This window comes from Myxine glutinosa, chromosome 10 (assembly GCF_964187855.1).
Source record: "Myxine glutinosa chromosome 10, kmMyxGlut1.1, whole genome shotgun sequence".
Lineage (NCBI taxonomy): Eukaryota > Metazoa > Chordata > Myxini > Myxiniformes > Myxinidae > Myxine > Myxine glutinosa.
Genome location: NC_136270.1, coordinates 104,255,860 through 104,277,414, shown reverse-complemented (window position 1 = coordinate 104,277,414; position 21,555 = coordinate 104,255,860). Strand labels below are relative to the sequence as shown.

Genomic DNA, 21,555 nt, shown 5'->3' with positions numbered 1-21,555 from the left:
ACGTCTGACGGCGTGGAGGGCAGGGTTGTAGCTTGGAGCGTGGAGCTTGGAGGGCAGCTACATCTAAAAGGCGTGAAGAACAGCATGAACTTTGGTGCTGAGACAGTGTGGGAGTGGAAACAGATCTGAAAGTACAAAAGTACAAAGACAAAGTGGCTACAGAGAAGATACAAAGAGTAAAAACCTGAAACATAATATCAGTTCTGTGGTAATTACCTCTCTCCACTGTCTCCCCTCCCCTCCCCCTCCCCTCCCCTTCCCTTTCCTATTTGTGGTGGTGGGTTTCAGTGGAATATAATTATTGTTTGTGAATGTAGGTATGTACATGTAAGTAAAAACCTGTTACTTTCACTCAAAGTAAAAGAAAAACATTAATTTTCACATTCATGTCAGCGAACAATGACATTTTGGCGGCCATTTTGAATTTAGAAACCATGTTGGTTTGAACCCTAGAACAGCAATGATGAAACAGGCAACCAGCGCCCTTTCTAGCCATTTTGTGTGTTTTCAATCATAGCAAAAATAGCTTTAATATACCGATTTCCATGTTTATAATATGACCCTACTGCAAAGCCGCAATGAGCCGGCGAAGCCAAAGCCTCTTGCCACTATTTTACCCATCACTATGGCATCAGTAGGTTAGGTAGTTGGTAGTAGGTAGGTGTAGTAGGTACCGTTCCTAGTTCAAAATGACACCATTTGCATTCTGGATGAGATTAAAATTTATAAAATTTCCTTCTTGATTAATTCGGTGAATTCCGTCTCAACTTCGGATATTTCCGGCCGTGAAAAACTATCCCCTACGGCCGCGAGATTTCTAAAAAATAATTCTTCGTCAATTTTAGAATATTTGATGCCGTTTTCAGCCTCCGAAACGCGGTACCGGTGATGAGCTTTTTTGAAATATTTTTTCAAATGCTCGAATCTCATTGGTTCCGGTGTTTGGTGACGATTTTCGTTGAAGATAACCAAGCCCGTGCGGGCCGAGGTTGGTCTTAAAGTATTTTAAATTACAAATTAGAGGTGCATAAGATTGTGAATCAAACAAAGACGGGTGAAACAAACTCCTATTGAACTTTTTCGCAATTTTTTATGCATACTTCCGCATCCGCAAGATGGCGGCCTCCATGGAGCGATTTGGTGCGTCAAAGCTTCGAAATTCCCATAGGATCCAGCAAAATCTGGCTTTTCAACATAATATGTACGCGTTCATTCATAACACCGGCTTTGCCAGCTATTACTGTTTTCAGGCACAATGGCGGCCATTTTGAAAAAAAAATTATTTGGCACCTAATCAGAAATTATTCAGTATACTGTGTAGTATATCTGAGCCAAATTTAACACTTTTTTCTCATTTTGAACAATCGTTTCACCCATCTGCAGTTCTATTGGACATACACCCTAAAACCCCTCTGGGCGTTTCAGTGATGCCATCTTTCAAACAACACACAAACTTTGTTCTTCACTTTTCTTGTGCAATACTAAAGTGTACATGTGGAGCTGGCTCTATCCAACTCACAATGAAGTTTTGTCTGGTAATTATTAGTCCAACTGAACTAGCTAGGGAGGTGCTTGTGAACAGTGTGAGATATACTTACTGATAGGCATTTGGAATCAATCAGCGAGCTCTGGCTTGCAGTGGCATTCCAGGCTTTCGCGACGCGTTCAGATTGTTAAAACAAAACTCCTTTTCGCACCCCTTTGGAGCACAGTCTTAAAGTGAAACTCACTTCGGCTCACGTTTCTTAAAACGACTTAAAACGGGGAGAGATTGCAATGACGGAGGAGGGTGAACCTTTCAGACAATCGGAAGGTAAGAGAAAGTTGTCTATTAGCTCTATAAAACGTACATGATGCCCGAGAGGCTGGTACAGAGGGTCATCTGGGTTTAATTCACAAACACATTATAATTAACTGTGGATTGGTGTTTCAAAGCAGGGCGATGCATCACAAAGTGTGTGGCCTTTTGGATGAATGTTAAGCTCGCTGTCCCACCTGCTAGCATTAGTTGCTGGACGATAAAGATCGTCCGGTGTCTTTCGCGAAGGTTTTTTTTTTGTAAGAGCTAACATTGATCACAAAAAAGACAAATTGACACATAAAACATGATAAAGGGAGCAGGAGAACAAGATGGAGAGCAGGGACATCGGGAGATCTGTGGGAGGGAGAGGGCTTGGGGGGGAGGAGGCATGGGAAGGGGAGGGGGGTTGGGGAGTATTCACAGCATCCTGAACAAATTCCTAATTCCTTCACTGACTTTCACTGGAAGAAAAAGCAAACCACCCAATGTATTTTTACCATGTGGCTGTTTTGGCGGTTAAACTTAACGGTTAAAGTGGCTGGCTTCAGGCTTGGGATCCTATTGTCCTGAGTTTGAAATCTCAGACCAAAAATGCCATCTGATGTTGACGCTACGCTCAGCAAGAATTTCATTATTCAGCTGATTTGGTGCTTTGCACTTTGTTGTATCTGATTGTTCATGCTTTACACTTTGTTGGAACAGAATATAGAATGCAATAAGAAACAACAAGGTGATAAGTGCCAGCAAGGCATGAAGTGCCAACAAGGTGATAAGTGCCAGCAAGGCATGAAGTGCCAGCAAGGTGATGAATGCCAGCAAGGATGCTGGAATGTCATTGTAGAGCTAATGTGGTTGCTTTAAAAAAAACTTCTTGCCTTTCACCCCTGCCCCTTGTTTTAAACCCCATTTACTGCCAAGTATGAGCCCTTCCTTACAGGTTAATATTGTTGCAGGAATGTCTTCTAGGGGTTAAGATTTAACAGTTTAGAAATAGCCATTCCCTTCGTGCATGCATTAGCATAAGAATGATGGATTTTTATTTTTTTATTTTTTTTTAATGTAAAGGCTTCAGTCGTGGACTATATAGTCCGCATCGAGGCCAGGCCTTAAATAAAATAACTGCATAAAGAGAAATAAAAGAGAGAGATTGTAAAGGTGAGGAGTGAAAATGAGTAAGAAAAGTGTATGATGAAAAATGTATAATGAAAAGTGTATGATGAAAAGTGTATGATGAAAAGTGTATGATGAAAAGTGTATGATGTTCGTTTGTAAGAAAGAGAGACTAAAGCTGGCCTGGTAGCTGTCGTTTGAGCGAGATAGAAAGTAAGAGCAGCAATCTTGACACGGAGAGTGTAAGATGGTTCCGGGCACTATTTTAATGCTCCTAGGTCCAAACGGAAGTACGACCCTGAGCAGTTGCTGTCTACAACCTTATACCTAAAAAAAACCCCCAAAAATTAGTAAATTAAAAATTTTAATATATATGTATACATATGGGAGCATATGCTGGATCAGCACGTCACTGCGTCCTTGGACGACTCCTCAGCACCATCCCGACACACACCACTGTGCTACAGAATGAGGTGTTTTTACGGTGGCCGGAGTGTAAATCCTGCCACCAACCTCCTTGAGAGAGGACCCAATACCCTGGTACTAATTTTGCCGACCTTGGAAGGATGACAGGCTGAGTCAACCCCACTAGTATGGCAGATAGGTGCAGGAATTGTTCCTTTGATGATACAAGCTTGGCATTTTGCACACAGTCAGAGTATGTCCTAAGAAAGATATTTGGCTATAGGGCCATCACAGATTTGTCCTTTTTTGAAAAATGGTCGCCATTGTTGTCGCAGGAAAAATCTGCGATGGTCCGATAGCCACATATCTTCCTTAGGGCATACTCTGTGTGCCAACTCTCGTGCTTGTATCATCAAAGGCACAATTCTCCCAAATATTTCACCTATCTGCCGGACTAAAAATTGGGCGCCATTTTTATTGGACACATGTGATGACTCTAATAGTCAGAATATTTAACTCTGAACCAAATGCCATGCTTGCATGATTCAAACAACAGCTTATACAAATTAATATACCATATACCATAATGTACCATATAAATGGCGGCCATTTTAAAAACATTGTTGTCACAGGACAAATATATGATAACCCTATAGTTCGGGGTCTTTAATTATGTGCCAAATGTCAAGTTTGTATGACCACAACAACAGTTTATACACAGTAATGTACCAAATATGTGCAAAACTAGCCGAAAGCACCCGGCGTTGCCCAGGTTCTTTTTGAATGAATTTACTACTATAATTCAGCTTTTACTCATGGTCGTAGAAGATTGACTACTATAATTCAGCTCAGCTTTTAATTGTGAAATGGGCCCAGCCCGGCCGAAGCAGCCTCGACTGGCCTCGACACCTAGCCTAAAACATTCCCGGGGCCCGTCCCGACATTTTTAGTTCTTTTTGAATTAATTTACGACTATAATTCAGCTTTTGCTCGCGGCCGTAGAAGATTGACTACTATAATTCAGCTCAGCTTTTAATTGTGAAATGGGCCCAGCCCCAGCCCAGTCGAAACGGCCTCAACCGACCTCGCCACCCAGCCTATAACCTTCCCAGGGCCCGTCCCAACATTTTTTTGTTTCAGACGTTTCCTCCTATCTTTCATTGTTCAGGAGATTAGCGCGTGCAGACAAACAAACAAACAAACAAAGAAAAACTTTCTTTCATATACGTAGTGTGTTCAAAAAGTATCCGACCTTTATTTTTCGTGCGTAAAAAAAAAGAAGCTAGGGAGGCGTTGATTGGTACACGTATGTAGGCGATCCTAATGCGCACGCGTGAATTTTTTCCCACCTGCAGAAGCTGTCATTCGACGGCAGACCGCCGATGAGTGAGGACATGTAAGTGAGCGCCATCGGATTTTCGTTTTTGACAAAATGACGGAAAAACTTGAACAACGCCACTGCATCAAATTTTGTGTTTCATCAAACTTGCATCAAAACTGCAACTTGGTTTCTGGGTCGTACCCATAAACCCAGGACTCATCGCCAGTGATCACTGTGTTGAGGAAGCTGGGATCGCTGTTCACAGTCTCCAGCATGTCCTGTGCGATCTCCAAGTGGAGTTGCTTCTGCTCAATCGTTAGCAGCTTTGGTACGAACTTCGCTGAGATTCTCCTGAAGCCCAAATCCTCCTTCATAATGGAATGAACGGTGTTGAATCTTGCGGATCGTTTCCACTTGGGAATCGCCAAGCTTTACACAAAATTTGATGCAGTAGCGTTGTTCAAGTTTTTCCGTCATTTTGTCAAAAACGAAAATCCGACGGCGCTCACTTCCATGTCCTCACTCATCGGCGGTCTGCCGTCGAATGACAGCTTCTGCAGGTGGGAAAAAATTCACGCGTGCGCATTAGGATCGCCTACATACGTGCACCAATCAACGCCTCCCTACCTTCTTTTTTTTTACGCACGAAAAATAAAGGTCGGATACTTTTTGAACACAGTAGTATATACTAGCCGAACGCACCCGGCGTTGCCCGGGTTCTTTTTGAATGAATTTACTACTATAATTCAGCTTTTACTCGCGGCCGTAGAGGATTGACTACTATAATTCAGCTTTTACTCGCGGCCGTAGAAGAATGACTACTATAATTCGGCTCAGCTTTTAATTGCGAAATGGGCCCAGCTCGGCCGATGCGGCCTCGACCGGCCTCGCCGCCTAACCTATAACTTTCCCGGGGCCCATCCCGACATTTTTGGTTCTTTTTGAATGAATTTACTACCATAATTCAGCTTTTACTCGTGGCTTTAGAAGATTGACTACAAAAATTCAGCTCAGCTTTTTTATTGGGAAATGGGCCCGGCCCGGCCGAGGTCCACCTCGGCCGGCCTCGCCACCTTACCTAAAACCTTCCCGGGGACCGTCCCGACATTTTTTGTATTGGAAGTTTCCTCACTATCTTTCACCGTTCAGGAGATTAGCTTGCGCAGACAAACAAACAAAAACTTTATTTTATAATATAGAGATAAATAATATAAAATAAAATAATAATATATAATAATAATAATATAATATAGAAGAAGAAGAAGAAGAAGAAGATAACAAGCAATGGGGGCCATTTTGAAAAATTGCCGCCATTGTTGTCACAGGACAATTGCGAAAATTGCGAAATTAAAATAATTGCGAAAGATGATGGGAATAGAGCCTGTGATTGATGCTGTGAAGAGGAACAGGTTGAGATGGTTTGGTCATGTGTTGAGGAAGGATGAAAGTGACTGGTTGAGAAGAGTGATGGAAATGAATGTAGAAGGAAGTAGAGGACGGGGAAGACCGAGAAAGACTTGGCTAAAGATGGTGGAAGAAGAAATGTGGGCAAGGGGGTTTAACAATGAGAGATGCAGAAAATAGGGCAAAATGGAGAAGATTGTCATGGGGACCGCAAGGCTAACCCCCGCTCTAGCAGGGAAAATGGCCTTAAAATGCATGTTGTGTTGTTGTTGTTGTCACAGGACAAATCTGCGATGGCCCTATTGGCAAATATCTTCCTTACTTAGGGCCTGGTGTTGGGCTGGCGGCTAGGGTGCCAGCTTAGGATCCGAGGATCGTGGGTTCGAATCCCGGTCGATCGCTGAATTAACGCCAGGGGGGTTGACTCAGCCTGTCATCCTTCCGAGGTCGGCTAATTGAGTACCAGTTCACTGGTAATTCCCTGTTTGTTGTAAAAGGCAACAAAAAGGGTTGGCAGCAGGAAGGGCATCCGGCCGTAAAACATTGCTTCAAAAAGGGGACCAACAAAAACAACAACAACCACGGTGCCCGAAAAAGGCCAACCCCCGCTTTGCGGGGAAAAATGGCCTCTAAAGGTGTTTTTTTTTTTTTTTTTTACTTAGGGCATACTCTAACTGTGTGCCAACTCTCGTGCTTGTATCATCAAAGTCACAATTCTCCCAAATATTTCACCTATCTGCCGTACTCCACCTGGTATTGCCTAAAAAATCTACTAGTTTAATTGTGATAAAGGATTTTTTTTTTTTTTTTTTTGTATACAAGATCGAGGCTCGTGAAAGAGCGAACATTAATCACACAGAAAGACAAACCGACACATAAAACATATAACATCGGGAGCGGTAGACAAGATGGGGAGAGAGGGGGAAGGACACAAACACAACATTTGAGAGCAGGGACCGAGAGACATGGAGACATCGAGAGATCTGAGAGAGGGCGAGGGCTTTGGGGGGGGGGGGCATGGGAAGGGGGCGGTGGGAGAGGTATAAAACATATGGACACTGCCAGGACTTCCAGGAAAGAAGTTGGAATTTCAAACAAGGTGGATCTGGGGTGAATTAGCGGGGGTAGAAAAGATCAAGGTTTTGGATGGGGGAAGATAAGAGATGGTGGTGAACAGCTGTTTTAAAGACCTGGAGGGAGGAGTGGGATTGAAGGGAGTGAGGGAGTTTGTTCCAGAGGCGGGAGAAAAGAGGAATGAAAGAGTGAAGGTGAGCAGAGAGCCGAGATTTCGGCAGTTTAACCATCAGAGGGTTGCTGGCAGATCTTGTGCGACCTGTAGGAATATTTGGGGGACAGAGCACAGAGAGAGCTGGGGGTGCAAGGCCGGAGAGGAGTCGGTAGAAGACAGAAAGACCACCTACCTGCCTGCGGTGAGTGAGTGAAAGGCCCTCAGAGATAGCTTCATCGCGGGAGATTCCAATAATTCTGAAAGCTTTGGTTTCAACAGCGTGAAGCCGAGCTAGGTGTGAGGCAGGAGCACCGGCCCATAGGGGAGAACAGTATTCCATCGAGCTGCGGATGAAAGCCTTGTATGTGGTGAGGAGCTCAGGTGTGCCGAGGAAGGACTTCGCACGACGGAGGATGCCCAGTCGGCGACTGGCTTTGGAGGCCAGCTTGGAAATGTGGTTTTCCCAAGAAAGATCATGGCAGATAGTGAGACCCAAAATCTTGAGCGACAGAACTTCTTGGAGAGGATTGTTGAGAAAGTAGATGGGAGGGTTGTCCAGTCGATCTTTTCGGAGAGACATAGTAAGAGTGTGAGATTTGTCAGGATTGAAAGACATGTTCCACTTGTTTGACCAGTCTGTGATTTTGTCCAGGTCTTCAGAGAGTGAGGAGGCAGCAGACTGCCGATCTGAGGGAAGAGGAATGGAGCGGCAGAGAGTGGAGTCATCAGCAAAGAGATAGAGAGGATTTTCGAGAGAGTCAGAGAGATCATTGATGAAGACCAGAAAAAGCACGGGGCCCAGAACACTGCCTTGGGGAACTCCAGCCTGAACAGGAAGAGGAGATGAGAGAAACCCATTCAGGGCCACACGTTGACGACGACTAGAGAGGAAGTCCGCCAGCCATGCGTGGAGATTTCCATGGATACCAAAGGAGGAGAGTTTGGTGAGCAGAGCGGGGTGCCAGACCGTGTCGAAGGCACGTGATATGTCGAGGGAGACAGCTCTAATTTCCTGTTTGGCATTGAGGACCTCCATCCATTGTTGAGACAGCAGAAGCAGCATGTCCAGAGTAGAGTGACCTGGTCTGAAACCAAATTGATGATCAGAGATCAAGCCATTGGAGAAGAGGAAAGATTTCATATCCGAAGCAATGATGGATTCCATGACTTTGCTGATAATTGGGAGAAGGCTGATTGGTCTGTAGTTGCTAGGATCTGTTTTTGCACCTTTTTTGTGCAAAGCGGTGATGTTGGCTGATTTCCAAGCAGATGGCAGTTGACCTTGAGCAAAAGAGAGGGTGAAGAGAACAGAGAGAGGGTGAGATAGAGCAGCAGAGCAGGATTTTAGGACCCGTGGGCTGATGCCGTCGGGTCCAGTTGCAGAATCAGAGTCGAGGGTTGACAGAAACTTTTCCACCTTGTCAGGAGGAAAGGACACGGAGTCCAGGAGCAGCAGGGTACGACTGGGTATGGTGGGTACAGAGAGGGATGGGTTTGGGACACAAGATTTAGAGGCAAACACAGAGTTGAGGCATTCAGCTTTTTCACGTGCGGAGTCAGCTGTGTAGCCGTTTGAGGTAAGGGAGGGGATGGAGGGGGAACAAACACCAGAAACGGATTTGACCAGACGCCACCAGGATTTGGAAGAGGGAGACAGATAAGAGAGTTCGGTCTTGAGAACGGAGAGATATTGTTTCCTGGCTCTCCTGAGGGTGGACACACACTTGTTTCGGGCTTTGTGAAAGGAAATGAGATTTCCTTCCGTTGGATTTGCTTTCCAGGAGACGAAGGCAAGTTGTTTCTGGGCAACAGCCTCACCGCATCGATATTTGTATTGTGCATCGATATTTGTATAGAATTTGTATAGCTGTCTCTTCCATCCCTAATGTTTGTGTCTAAAGCCAATAAGTATTAAAGCAGTATTTCTGGCATTTGAAAATAATGTTACGTTTGTAGGGGGTAGGGATAGTGTATCGATTAGTTTGCTCCGACTGTCGCGAAAAAGAAGAACCACCTCGATGTACTATAAATAGGGATCCGGTAGACCGTGTGATCGGATTAAGTGTATCTTTGTCCCCATCACGAGGAGTGGGGTATGTTAATTAGCTCAGGGATTATGGGTAATTATCCCTTGTACGTCCTTACCTCTGTAATTTATTTCCTATGTCCTTTTTGGCACACCATAGACACATAGCCAAGCCACGCAATCGCCTGCGTTTAAACTCACTAATTAAAAAGCTAACTGAAAGTCATGCAGCAAGTCCTACCGCTGACAACCCATACTTGGGAAGCACACAGGTTGGGCAGGCTGAAACCACGCCCCGAGGAGTCGTGATTGGGCGGGGTTTTGATTGCAGGGAAGGACTGGTGGGGAGCGACTCGCTGATTGGCGAAACACCCCAGATGAAGTCAGAGCCTGGACGATAAATACTCTGGTGGACATTTTCTCTCGCTTCTTCTTGGCTTCTCGCTCTGAGTGGACATCCTCCCTCTTCTCCTTGGCTCCTCGCTGCGAGCGGGTATTCTCTTCTTCTCTCTTCTCCTTGGCTTCTCGCTCTGACCGACGTTTCCCTCTCGTGTGCCTTGTCGTTCTGGAGACGAAAGCGAAGGGTAGTTGTTGCCGCTCTTTCCCCTTCTAATTTGGGCGCCGTCACGAGCGGCCGTGTTGGGACATCTTGCCGGTGGTCGTGCAGAGGCACAGCCGCGGCTCGGGGACTGCGGTTTTCCGTGCAGAGGACAGGTGGACAAGCACGGTGTGGAGGAGCGGGCTGCACACGGCCTCCCTCTTGTTTCCCCATGCGTATTCTCCACCATTTGATGAGTGCCTCGGGGGTAACAGCTCGTTTGGTCATCCGTGCTACCCTACGGTGTTCACCACACAAGGTAGTCACGCGACAATAAGTTTGTATTTAAAAGTGTTGCGTGTTCCTTGTTCACTCTCCCCTCTTGTTAGAATACACCCATGAATGACCTGGGTCTCAATGGAGTTTCTTGGGTCATGATGACCTTAAATCATATGGTTTATAAACCCCACAATGGCCAAACTCCTCCTCCATTGAGCGCGATGAACCGCTATAAGTTACCATTTTGAGTTGCTTGGTGGGAGGAGGATTCCGGTTTGTCTCGGCTTGTTGTGTCGCTCGATCAACCTCGGATCAACCAAATTGAGCTGGCTAAAGGTGCAAATAGGCCCTCAATCCGGCTTGGTGCATCTGGGCTGATTGACCGACGCTGTAACAATGTTTCTTCCCCTACCCTATCCTCTTCTTTTTCCACCTTATTCATTCCCTCACTTATTGTGTCCAATTTTTGTCACACTGCCCTACTGTTAGTTCATACTCACTATCACCTTGTTCACCCAATGCCATGAGCCTTGGGTTTGTAAAGAAATAATCTCCAGGTGGAAAAAGCTACCTTGATAAATTCCCTCCAAAAGGGGAATCAGCTTAACATTTCCTCCGGAAGAATGATGCTCTGTTCATGATTGTCCTCTTTCTTCTTGCAGCCCAAAGGAAGACCATCCCAAATGATGGACTGCCAACAAAGACCGTCTCGGTGAATGCCGTGCTGCAAGCATGGATTTACTCTTTACCAAATGATATCTTGCTTTTCATTATTTTTACAGCGTAGCCCATCGGGCAGAGCCATCTAGAACAGTGTTTGTCCATCCGTATGTATGAATGTATGTGTGTATGTATGTATGTATGTCACCTCAAACATATACCAATCAGAGCTGAGAATCTGGTCACATGACAGGGTGATGTGATTACGTCTGATGTCATTACGGCGGTGCGGCTGCCGACTCTCCACACACCGCCATTTTGATTTATATGCCGTTCATGCAAAACATATTGTCGAACCTGTCATATATCACAATCACCATGCTCTACCTTTACGTTTTCATTCTGTGTGAAAAACAAATGATTGTTAAAATGATCATCATATTTTAAAAGCATCAGAGTTATGTCTCTTCCATCAATACTGTACGTATAGGCCTTAGGTGTTATGCCTCATCTTTGGACCGCTTCAGACAAATTAAGCCCAGGTTTCTTAATACAGTGGTATCGTTTCAGTAGTATCGTTTTCGTAATAGTAATAATAATAATATAGTACATAAAACCATCATACTTTAATCCAATTGTCGTGAATTGAAGGTTTATGGATTGAAGTGGTGTATGGTTCATGATCGGTGATGATTGTTGTTCGGCACTAATATTAATAACCGAGGAAGTAAGAAATTCGCCTCGGTTTTTTGATAGTAATATCATTTTCGAAATAATGATAACGTAACGTTGATATTATAGTAAATCTAATCATAACACTAATCCCTTCGTAGTGACTGAAAACTTACTGGAAGTGAAAATATATCAGTTTTGTGTCCGTTACGTCATTACGTCTATGATATCATTATGATGGTTAACTGCACCAACCGGCATTTGGATTTACAATTATACCCGCTCACTACGGGAGTGGCAGAAAGGGCCATTCGTCTTTGGGGTATATAGATTACAGTCTCTCTATGATCGGGTCTCAAGAACATTGGGTGTGTGTTCATTTACCAAGTTTCTTGTGGAGAGATCGCCCAGTGGTGTAAGCATTCGAGCAAGCACTGCATTTAAAACCATTAAGGAACGGCTGGCTTGGCAAACGCTAGCTTGCTGCTTGGTAAATGAGCACACCTCCAACCCTTGTGGGTATAATCTAGATTACAGTAGATCTACGCTCAGTTCTGTAAGTAAAACTTACCTCATGGATGTCGAGATTCTTCCAAATTTCTTTGTTTAATGTTATAAAAACAGCATTAGTGACAGTTTGAAAAGCCAATAATGTGTTTGTGGTTTATAATATTTTACAAGCCCGGCTACGCCGCTGTGAGACTTTTGGTCTTGTTTTTCATTCAGAGTAGTGTGTCCATGAACCAGTGTCTTCAACATGACCACCTGACAGTCTCCTCCATTCCCCACATTTTCCCTTTCCCCTTCTTATACAGCGAATATGTGGCTCCAATTACCCAATGAGCATTGCGTTTGTTGTTGTGACCGAGTTCTGCGAAAGATTTTCCTTTTATGGAATGAAAGGTATGAATTTGTAAACCTGGAGTAAAAGAGCCATAAAAGTGTGCTTCCCTTATGATGAAACACTCAGTATGAGGAATTTATTGAGACATCTGTTGAGTTCAGCAACATCTGTTGAGCCAATACGAAGTAATTAAAGAAAACGTTTCATTATCCATAAAACATTATAAAGTTGATGAAAGTTATGATTCATTCACCATTATATCATGTACGAGTTGATACTGGAATTATAGTTGCCGAATATGCGACGTTACGGCAATTACACAACTTGGTGTCAGTTGTTGACGACCCAGCAGTCCAGCTACAAACTGTCAACCTGATGTTTCGCAGACATGGCGAGACATCAATGTGTGCACCGTCCCTCGGATGGAAGTTAAGCTGAGCGTACCGTCTGCCAGCATCAGTTGGTAAATTTTAAAGATCCCGCTGTGTCCTTCGTGAAGAGTCGACGAGCTATCGCCGGCACCCTGACGAGATTGCACATTTTTGATTTGCAGACAGATAAAACAGGTGGTCTGATCTTCTTCGAGGATGCTTGCCATCAGGTTATACTGCTTGCTATCTCAGAGTGTGCGTCTGCAATATAAACAATTTCACCAGGTAGTTCACATATTTCATGGAAATAGTCATCTTTGGAAAAGAGGAGGAACTGAATCCATATAATCATCTTATATAGCCTTTACAAAAGTAATTTCACACTGACAGGGGTGTTTGGGTCTTTTTTGGTGTCTTCGGTGTCTTCAGGGACTTTGGGGGTCTTAAGGGTATTTTGGTTCCTCTGGGTATTCAAGGGTCTTTGGGGTTTCAGGATGTTTTGGGTCTTCAGGGTGTTCTAGGTCTCTGGGATATTTTGGGTCTTTGGGGTCTTTTGTATCCTCTGGGCCTTTAAGGGTATTTTGGGTCTTTGGGGTGTTTTGGGTCTTAGGGGTGTTTTGGGACTTAGGGGTGTTTGGGTCTTCAGGGTTTTTTTGGGTCTTCAGGGGCTTTAGGGTCTTCGGGGTGTTTTGGGTCTTCAGGTTGTTTTGGGTCTTCAGGTTGTTTTGGGTCTTCAGGTTGTTTTGGGTCTTCGGGGTGCTTTGGGTCTTTTTGGTCTTTTGGGTTTTTGGAGCCATTTGAGTCTTAAGGGGCTTTTGGATATTCTGGGCTTTTAAGAGTATTTTGGGTATTTGGGGTGTTTTGGGTCTTTGGGGTTTTCGGAGTCTTTGGGGTCTCCAGGGTATTTTGGGTCTTTGGGGTCTTTTGGGTCTTATGGGTCTTCTGGGTCTTCCTGGTCTTTTGGGTCTTCGGGGTGTTTTGGGTCTTCGGGGTGTTTTGGGTCACCGGGGTGTTTTGGGTCACCGGGGTGTTTTGGGTCATCGGGGTGTTTTGGGTCTTCGGGGTGTTTTGGGTCTTCGGGGTGTTTTGGGTCTTCGGGGTGTTTTGGGTCTTCGGGGTGTTTTGGGTCTTCGGGGTGTTTTGGGTCTTCGGGGTGTTTTGGGTCTTCGGGGTGTTTTGGGTCTTCGGGGTGTTTTGGGTCTTCGGGGTGTTTTGGGTCTTCGGGGTGTTTTGGGTCTTCGGGGTGTTTTGGGTCTTCGGGGTGTTTTGGGTCTTCGGGGTGTTTTGGGTCTTCGGGGTGTTTTGGATCATCGGGGTGTTTTGGGTCTTCGGGGTGTTTTGGGTCTTCGGGGTGTTTTGGGTCTTCGGGGTGTTTTGGGTCTTCGGGGTGTTTTGGGTCTTCGGGGTGTTTTGGGTCTTCGGGGTGTTTTGGGTCTTCGGGGTGTTTTGGGTCTTCGGGGTGTTTTGGGTCTTCGGGGTGTTTTGGGTCTTCGGGGTGTTTTGGGTCTTCGGGGTGTTTTGGGTCTTCGGGGTGTTTTGGGTCTTCGGGGTGTTTTGGGTCTTCGGGGTGTTTTGGGTCTTCGGGGTGTTTTTGGTCTTCGGGGTGTTTTGGGTCTTCGGGGTGTTTTGGGTCTTCGGGGTGTTTTGGGTCTTCGGGGTGTTTTGGGTCTTCGGGGTGTTTTGGGTCTTCGGGGTGTTTTGGGTCTTCGGGGTGTTTTGGGTCTTCGGGGTGTTTTGGGTCATCGGGGTGTTTTGGATCATCGGGGTGTTTTGGGTCATCGGGGTGTTTTGGGTCTTCGGGGTGTTTTGGATCATCGGGGTGTTTTGGGTCTTCGGGGTGTTTTGGGTCTTCGGGGTGTTTTGGGTCTTCGGGGTGTTTTGGGTCTTCGGGGTGTTTTGGGTCTTCGGGGTGTTTTGGGTCTTCGGGGTGTTTTGGGTCTTCGGGGTGTTTTGGGTCTTCGGGGTGTTTTGGGTCTTCGGGGTGTTTTGGGTCTTCGGGGTGTTTTGGGTCTTCGGGGTGTTTTGGGTCTTCGGGGTGTTTTGGGTCTTCGGGGTGTTTTGGGTCTTCGGGGTGTTTTGGGTCTTCGGTGTGTTTTGGGTCTTCGGGGTGTTTTGGGTCTTCGGGGTGTTTTGGGTCTTTGGGGTGTTTTGGGTCTTTGGGGGTCTTTGGGGGTCTTGGTGGTCTTAAGGGTCTTGGGGGACTTAAAGGGGCGTCAAAGGTCTGAGGAGTCTCAGCAGTCTAAACGTAATTATTGTTAACTAGGGCGTGCCCGTAGTGGGTGCAAAAAAACATGCGTGCAAACACAACAACAAAAAAAAACTTTGAAACCACGTGGCAGTAACGACCACAGAACCCCCCCCCCTCTATTTACATGAAATGGTTTGGTCCATTCGCAAAGCCAAAGCGAACGGCTTGCGAGTACGGTAGAACCCCCCCCCTCTATTTACATGAAATGGTTTGGTCCATTCGCAAAGCCAAAGCGAACGGCGAACGGCTAAATCGCCATAGCTCGGTAACTACTTCTCCGATTAATATGAAACCTTGAAAAGGCACATCCTCAGGTCCCCAGCAATATACCTGGCAAGTTTCAAGTATATCGGACCCGTGGTTGTCGAGAAACAGCGGTCACAGACAAACAAACACACAGACACACACACAGACACACACACAGACACACACACAGACACACACACAGACACACACACACAGAGAGATTACTGGAATTATAGATAGATTCATGAAATGTAAAAATTAAGAAGAAGACGTTTTGGGCGCATCTAAACAAACATACATAACATAAACATACATATACGTTTGCTCTATTATCTATCTATAATTCCACTAATCTCTGTCTGTACGTTTGTCTGTGACCGCTGTTTCTCGACAACCACGGGTCCGATATACTTTTAACTTGCCAGGTATATTGCTGGGGACCCGAGGATGTGCCTTTTCAAGGTTTCATATTAATCGGACAATTACTTACCGAGCTATGTCCAAAAAACGATTCAACCAATCAGAGAGCAGCGAACGATCGCGTGTGCCGAACGTGGCGGGCACACTCTGCCTCGGATGGCACATTTGAGAGCGTATTCATTTATTTCACGTTTGCAAACTATGTTGGCGTTAAACTATGTTTTACAACTAATAAAAACGAATTTGCGATTCATTCGCTTTCCTGCGCGTTTGTGCACGCGATGGCGATTTCTTTACCAAACTCCGGAAGCCGTTCGCTTTGGACCAAACCATTGCATGTAAATAGAGGGGGGGGATTGTCACCACTCGCAAGCCGTTCGCTTTGGACCAAACCATTTCATGTAAATAGAGGGGGGGGATATAATTTTAGATATAGATATAGTACGGGCATGCCCTAGTCTATCTATAATTCCAGTAATCTCTGTGTGTCTGTGTGTCTGTGTGTTTGTCTGTGACCGCTGTTTCTCGACAACCACGGGTCCGATATACTTGAAACTTGCCAGGTATATTGCTGGGGACCCGAGGATGTGCCTTTTCAAGGTTTGAAATTAATCGGACAAGTACTTACCGAGCTATGTCCAACAAACGCTTCAACCAATCAGAGAGCAGCGAGCTATCACGTGTGCCGAACGTGGCGATCAGACTCTGCCTCGGACGGCACATTTGACAGCGTATTCATTTATTTCACGTTGGAAAACTATGTTGCCGTTAAACTATGTTTTAAAACGAATTCAAACTGCGATTAAATTAAAACGATTCATCGTAACTGCGATTTGCGAACTTCCGGACAGTGAAGACTTCACTTCCGGCAGCCAATCACAGAACGCTTTGTTGCGTAGGCGTGGCCGATGTGAGACGAGCGGAGCTGAGCGCGTTACGAGCTGACCGCCATTACGGTACGTAATTCGATTTCTTATGCGCATTATTTCTCCCAATTCAGTCAGAGCAAAGGGCGGAAGCGAAGAGCGTTGTTTTTTTTGTTTACGGGCGTACGGGCGGGGTAGAGCGTACGGGTAGCGTTTTTTTTTTTTTTTGGCAAGGAACGGGCACCCACGTACGGGCAATGCCCTAGTAATAAGAAATACCATTTAATTTGAATTTAAATGGTATTTAAGAATATACATACCATATTAGATCACCTCCTTTATTTTATAGCACTGCATTTAATACAGGTATATCCTTTGAGAGAAACTAAACGCACTAACTGCTCAAAGCAGTCAATACACCATCAATATCCGGGTTCAAGGTGCGTCTACGGTTCTACCACGCAGCACCTATCGCGATAACAAAAATGGATTTTCGTTATCCCGATAGTAAATCTAAGGCACGATTATCGCCCAGCACTACTATAAACCAACCAGCAGTACCAGTGTTCCAGGATAGCTGCAGAATAAAAAACTGGCCACAAGAGGAAATCCTGTAATCTAGTTATCAAAACAAGGAAACTCCTCTCCATCCATAACATGTTCTACATCAACCAACACATCCCGATAATGTACTTGCCAAGACGAGAAAGAGGTAGTGGTCTGATCGAACGCTACCAAGTGCACAAATTGACAATTGTAGAATTTGCTGAGTAGGTGAAACGTATGACAGACTACCGAATTCAATTTGTTTGCAAATGCAAAGACTGTAAGCCAGAAAAGGTATCCCGAACCCACCTAGCGAAATATCTCCAAAGACAGGTGTGAACAGAAGTTGTCACACACAAAACTGAAAGAGCAGCGAATACAGCCCCAACAATTGCAAGAAAGACAAAACTAAACTACAAAGCAAAATATCAGCAGATTTCCACCAACAACTGGGAGAAGGATAAAAGAGCAGGGAGGTATGACTAAAAGTTTGACAGATTGGTATGGGCAGAGACAAAGAAGGCTCATTTGAGTGGCGAAGAAGAGGCCAGCTCAACTGGGATGGAGATCAAATCAAAAGTAATGCCCACCAAGTCAAAGGACACTATACCAATGGGTTTTGTTTAATTGTTTAATTTTGGGTTAATTGTTCAATTTTTATTTAATTAAGAAATAATTGTTTATTTTTTGGGGTTTAATCCAATATGGCTGCCATACCACGTGACATATGACGTCACAATTATCAACAAAACATTCTGCAATGGTGTCATTTCTACCCTGCAAGTTTATTCTCAATTGCACATGTGGTTGCTGAGGAAAACGAGGTTTAGCTCGTACGGACGGACAACCCGAAAACATTATTCCTCCGGCCACCTTCGGGACGGAGGAATAAAAATGAGTATGATATCTATCTATAATTCCAGTAATCTCTGTGTGTTTGTTTGTTTGTACGTTTGTACGTTTGTCTGTGACCGCTGTTTCTCGACAACCACGGGTCCGATATACTTTAAACTTGCCAGGTATATTGCTGGGGACCCGAGGATGTGCCTTTTCAAGGTTTCATATTAATCGGACAATTACTTACCGAGCTATGTCCAAAAAACGATTCAACCAATCAGAGAGCAGCGAGCTATCGCGTGTGCCGAACGTGGCGGACACACTCTGCCTCGGATGGCACATTTGAGAGCGTATTCATTTATTTCCCGTCGGCAAACTATGTTGGCGCTATGTTGGCGTTAAACGATGTTTTAAAACTAATTAAAACCCCGGGGGGATTGTCACTGTACTCGCAAGCCGTTCGCCGTTCGCTTTGGCATTGCGAATGGACCAAAACATTTCATGCACCAAACCATTTCATGTAAAGCGTTCGCCGTTCGCTTTGGCGTTGCGAATGGACCAAAACATTTCATGGACCAAACCATTTCATGTAAATAGAGGGGGGGATATAATTTTAGATATAGATATAGTACGGGCATGCCCTAGTATGATATGATGCCATTAGGTGTCATGTTTGTTTGGTGATGTGGTGAAATGCTTGTTTCTTTCTACATTGTGTGATGACTTTGAGTTCCATGGCTCCTCACTCTCTCCAACCCACGCTTAGCAAGTATGCCAAATGTTCTAAACAGGTCGACGTGAATTGAGAGGCCTTGCATTAGTTTCATTGATTAAACATCCGAGTGCATAAAGGTCATTTGCAGATTACAGGAGAGTATATGAACGATACATGTTCTAGCTGACCTTCTTCCCCTCTTTTGTTTGTTTGTTCAATCCACCTTTTTACCCCTCAGCGGTGTTGGTGCTTTATTTCTGCTACTTCTTGCATTGGAACCCTGACACGTCTACTGTAGTGTACCATGCCGTCGACAGTTTGGCCTATTTTACACCCATATTGGGTGCTCTTGTTGCAGACTCATGGCTGGGCAAGTTTAGGTGAGAGTCGATCGCCTTCTGTCTTTAGATCAAAACCTTTTTAATAAACAGATTAAGAATTAGATTTAGGTTAAATGGTAAAAAGGAGCTGATACTTTAGGTTCCCTGCCTTTTTGGTAGTATGAGGAATAGATCTGTGCAATATGAAAGTGAAATGTTGAACGGTTTTAAAAGTATAGCGTACACATGCCAAGTTAACGAGATGGCTGCCATGGCAACATAATTCAGAATCACAACCATGATCTAATCAGGTTGAGATAATGTCATAAGGAATATATACGTATCTGCAATATCAAAGCTAAATGTTCAGTGGTTTTTGAAATATTCTTCTCCTCCTCTTGCATTTATGAGGTGTGAGGTTCAATGGCACCAATCACCTGCCCTGCATTGACCACAATACTCCTCCACTCCCCTCTGTCCTCAGCCAATTCTATCCACCCTCCAACCACCCCACTTTACTGCAATCCCTCTTCACACAATCCTTGGTTTGGTGTCTACCTCTTTTTGACCTCATAAGGAATATATATCTTTGGTCTACCTCTTGACTCTCTTATGGGTTAGAGTACGGTGGTTTTGCATGTGAGTGGTCCTTGGTGTTACTGCGATTTGCCTTGTGCTTTCAAAGTGTTCATTGTGACTCCTTTTGTGTTTGCTGCTGTGCTTTGATTCCAAATATGCCGAAGATCCCCGCGTCCATGTCACGAGAGTCCGGGCGGTCCGGAGCAATTCAGGCTGTGCCAAGTAGGGATTGGGTATGCCGTGGATCTGGGGCGCTCTCCCCTTTCCAACGGCTTACGCCCTCTGAAGTGCCGCCTGGAGGCAAGACTAGAGAGGTGATGGGTGCTGCCGCTGCGGCGTCCCATGAGGGTACGGCACCGGAGCCACTGGGGGCTCTTGGTAGTGGGCATGTGTGTGCTGATTGCTGCAGACACTTTGAGACAAAGATTGGACTGGGGGTACAAAATGTGCAGGGCACACCCCTTAGAGTTTCATGCGCCGCACAAACCTGTAACAAGGTCTAAGGCACTGTGGGACGATGAGGAGGTGCACTGTATGGCAGTTCGGGAATCTCAACTGTTGTGCGAAGGGTGCATATTTATAAACCAAGAGCTCCTGCAGTTTATTCCAGGACGAACACCAGAAGCCATCATGGGGAAGTGGAGGCAGGCCGTTTACAAAGCGCTAGTCCAGTCCAAGTTAGCGAGAAGCCCCCTTGGGCCGACTGTGTCCCAACCAGCTAGGAATGTGTACTGAGGCGAGTGGTGGAAAACCCCGGCTAAAGAGTGGACAATCCCGGCTGCAGAGCGGACAACCCCGGATAATGAGCGGAAAACCCTGGACACAAGTGAGGCTAATGCAAGTCCTCCTTCCCCCACGTGGGTTCTGGGTCCACGCAGGCCTCGGACTTGCGTGGTGGCAAGGCGGTCATTGAGGTGCTCGACTCCCCCTGTGAGGGCGGATAGGACCCAGGTCCCTGAAACCGTTTTGGGGGTGGGCCACGCTCACCCGAGTGGCCTGGTCATGTCCGTGCCGGGGTCGGGGTGTCTGGGCCCGGTGCCCCGTGCAGAGGAAGCTCACGCTATCTCATGCGGCGTGGTGTCCCCTGCGCGGGAGCCCGGGCCTGGGGGTCTCAAACCTGACCCGGAGGGGAGCCAATGCCATGAGGGTACAGATGGTGGTGCTCGGTGGATGAGGGACATAGTAGACTACATAACATCATTGTCTAAGGGTTCCAGTGCTTGGGGTGAACACCGACTCGATGACCTCATTAGTCATGTTGACACACTGAGCATGCAAGATATTCAAGCGGAACTCGAGTCCATCTCAGAGGGAATAACATCAAGAATGAAATGAAGATTGACCCACGAGGGGGCACTGGAAATCATAGAAACACAAGAGTATGTCACCCGGGCACACCGACTCGATGACCTCATCAGTCGTGTTGACACACTGAGCATGCAAGATATTCAAGCGGAACTCGAGTCCATCTCAGAGGGAATAACATCAAGAATGAAAATGAAGATTGACCCACGAGGGGGCACTGGAAATCATAGAAACACAAGAGGGATGTCACCCGGGCAAGAGGCACGAGGGACCAGCAGCTCGAAGACCCGGCACAGCCCGTGGTGAGGACAGGAGCGCTAAGACGAGTCAACAGAACACTCGTCGGACCGAGTTTGCCGCGATCCAGAGACTCATTCATGTTAACCCAGGTCGCTAGGCAGTGCATTTCAGGAACATGGGCTCAGGGTGACCCTATGGTTGAACCCACAGAATTATACATGTTTTTGGCGAGAAGTCTTTGAGAGGGAATCAGAAACCTGCATTGAGGAGCAGAACACAGCTGGGGCACTGTGGCATCTGGTGCGACCCATTAAGTTGTTTGATGTTCAGAAGGAAAAGAAAATGCTCTGTGAGGGCACTCCCAGTGTGGATGGTATCAGTTTCAGGTTGACCTGTTCCATACCGGACAGTTGTCTCAGCAAGCTCTATATTCTGTGGATCTATGCAGGGTATTTACCTCGGTGTCTTAAAAAGCACCAGACGGTTCTTATCGCCAAGGTTGAGAAGCCCAAGGTAGCCTCCGAGTTTAGGCCAATCACGATCAGCAGGTTCTTGGTACGTTTGCATCACAAAA

General features: G+C 45.7%; 1 protein-coding gene across 12 annotated transcripts in view; it reads left to right on the top strand.

Moving 5' to 3' along the window:
* The window catches only part of LOC137417105 (solute carrier family 15 member 2), a 450,049-nt gene that overhangs the window by 109,171 nt on the left and 319,323 nt on the right, over nt 1-21,555 (top strand). For 9 of the 12 annotated variants that reach the window (XM_078785954.1, XM_078785950.1, XM_078785959.1 and 6 more), the window contains 3 exons: nt 10,775-10,824; nt 12,260-12,347; nt 18,776-18,917. In XM_078785954.1, the coding sequence (XP_078642080.1) occupies nt 10,775-10,824; nt 12,260-12,347; nt 18,776-18,917 (280 nt within the window). Of the gene's footprint in view, nt 1-1,425; nt 1,814-10,774; nt 10,825-12,259; nt 12,348-18,775; nt 18,918-21,555 lie in introns of those variants that run through there. The other 3 variants (XM_078785961.1, XM_078785963.1, XM_078785960.1) reach the window with 2 other exon arrangements.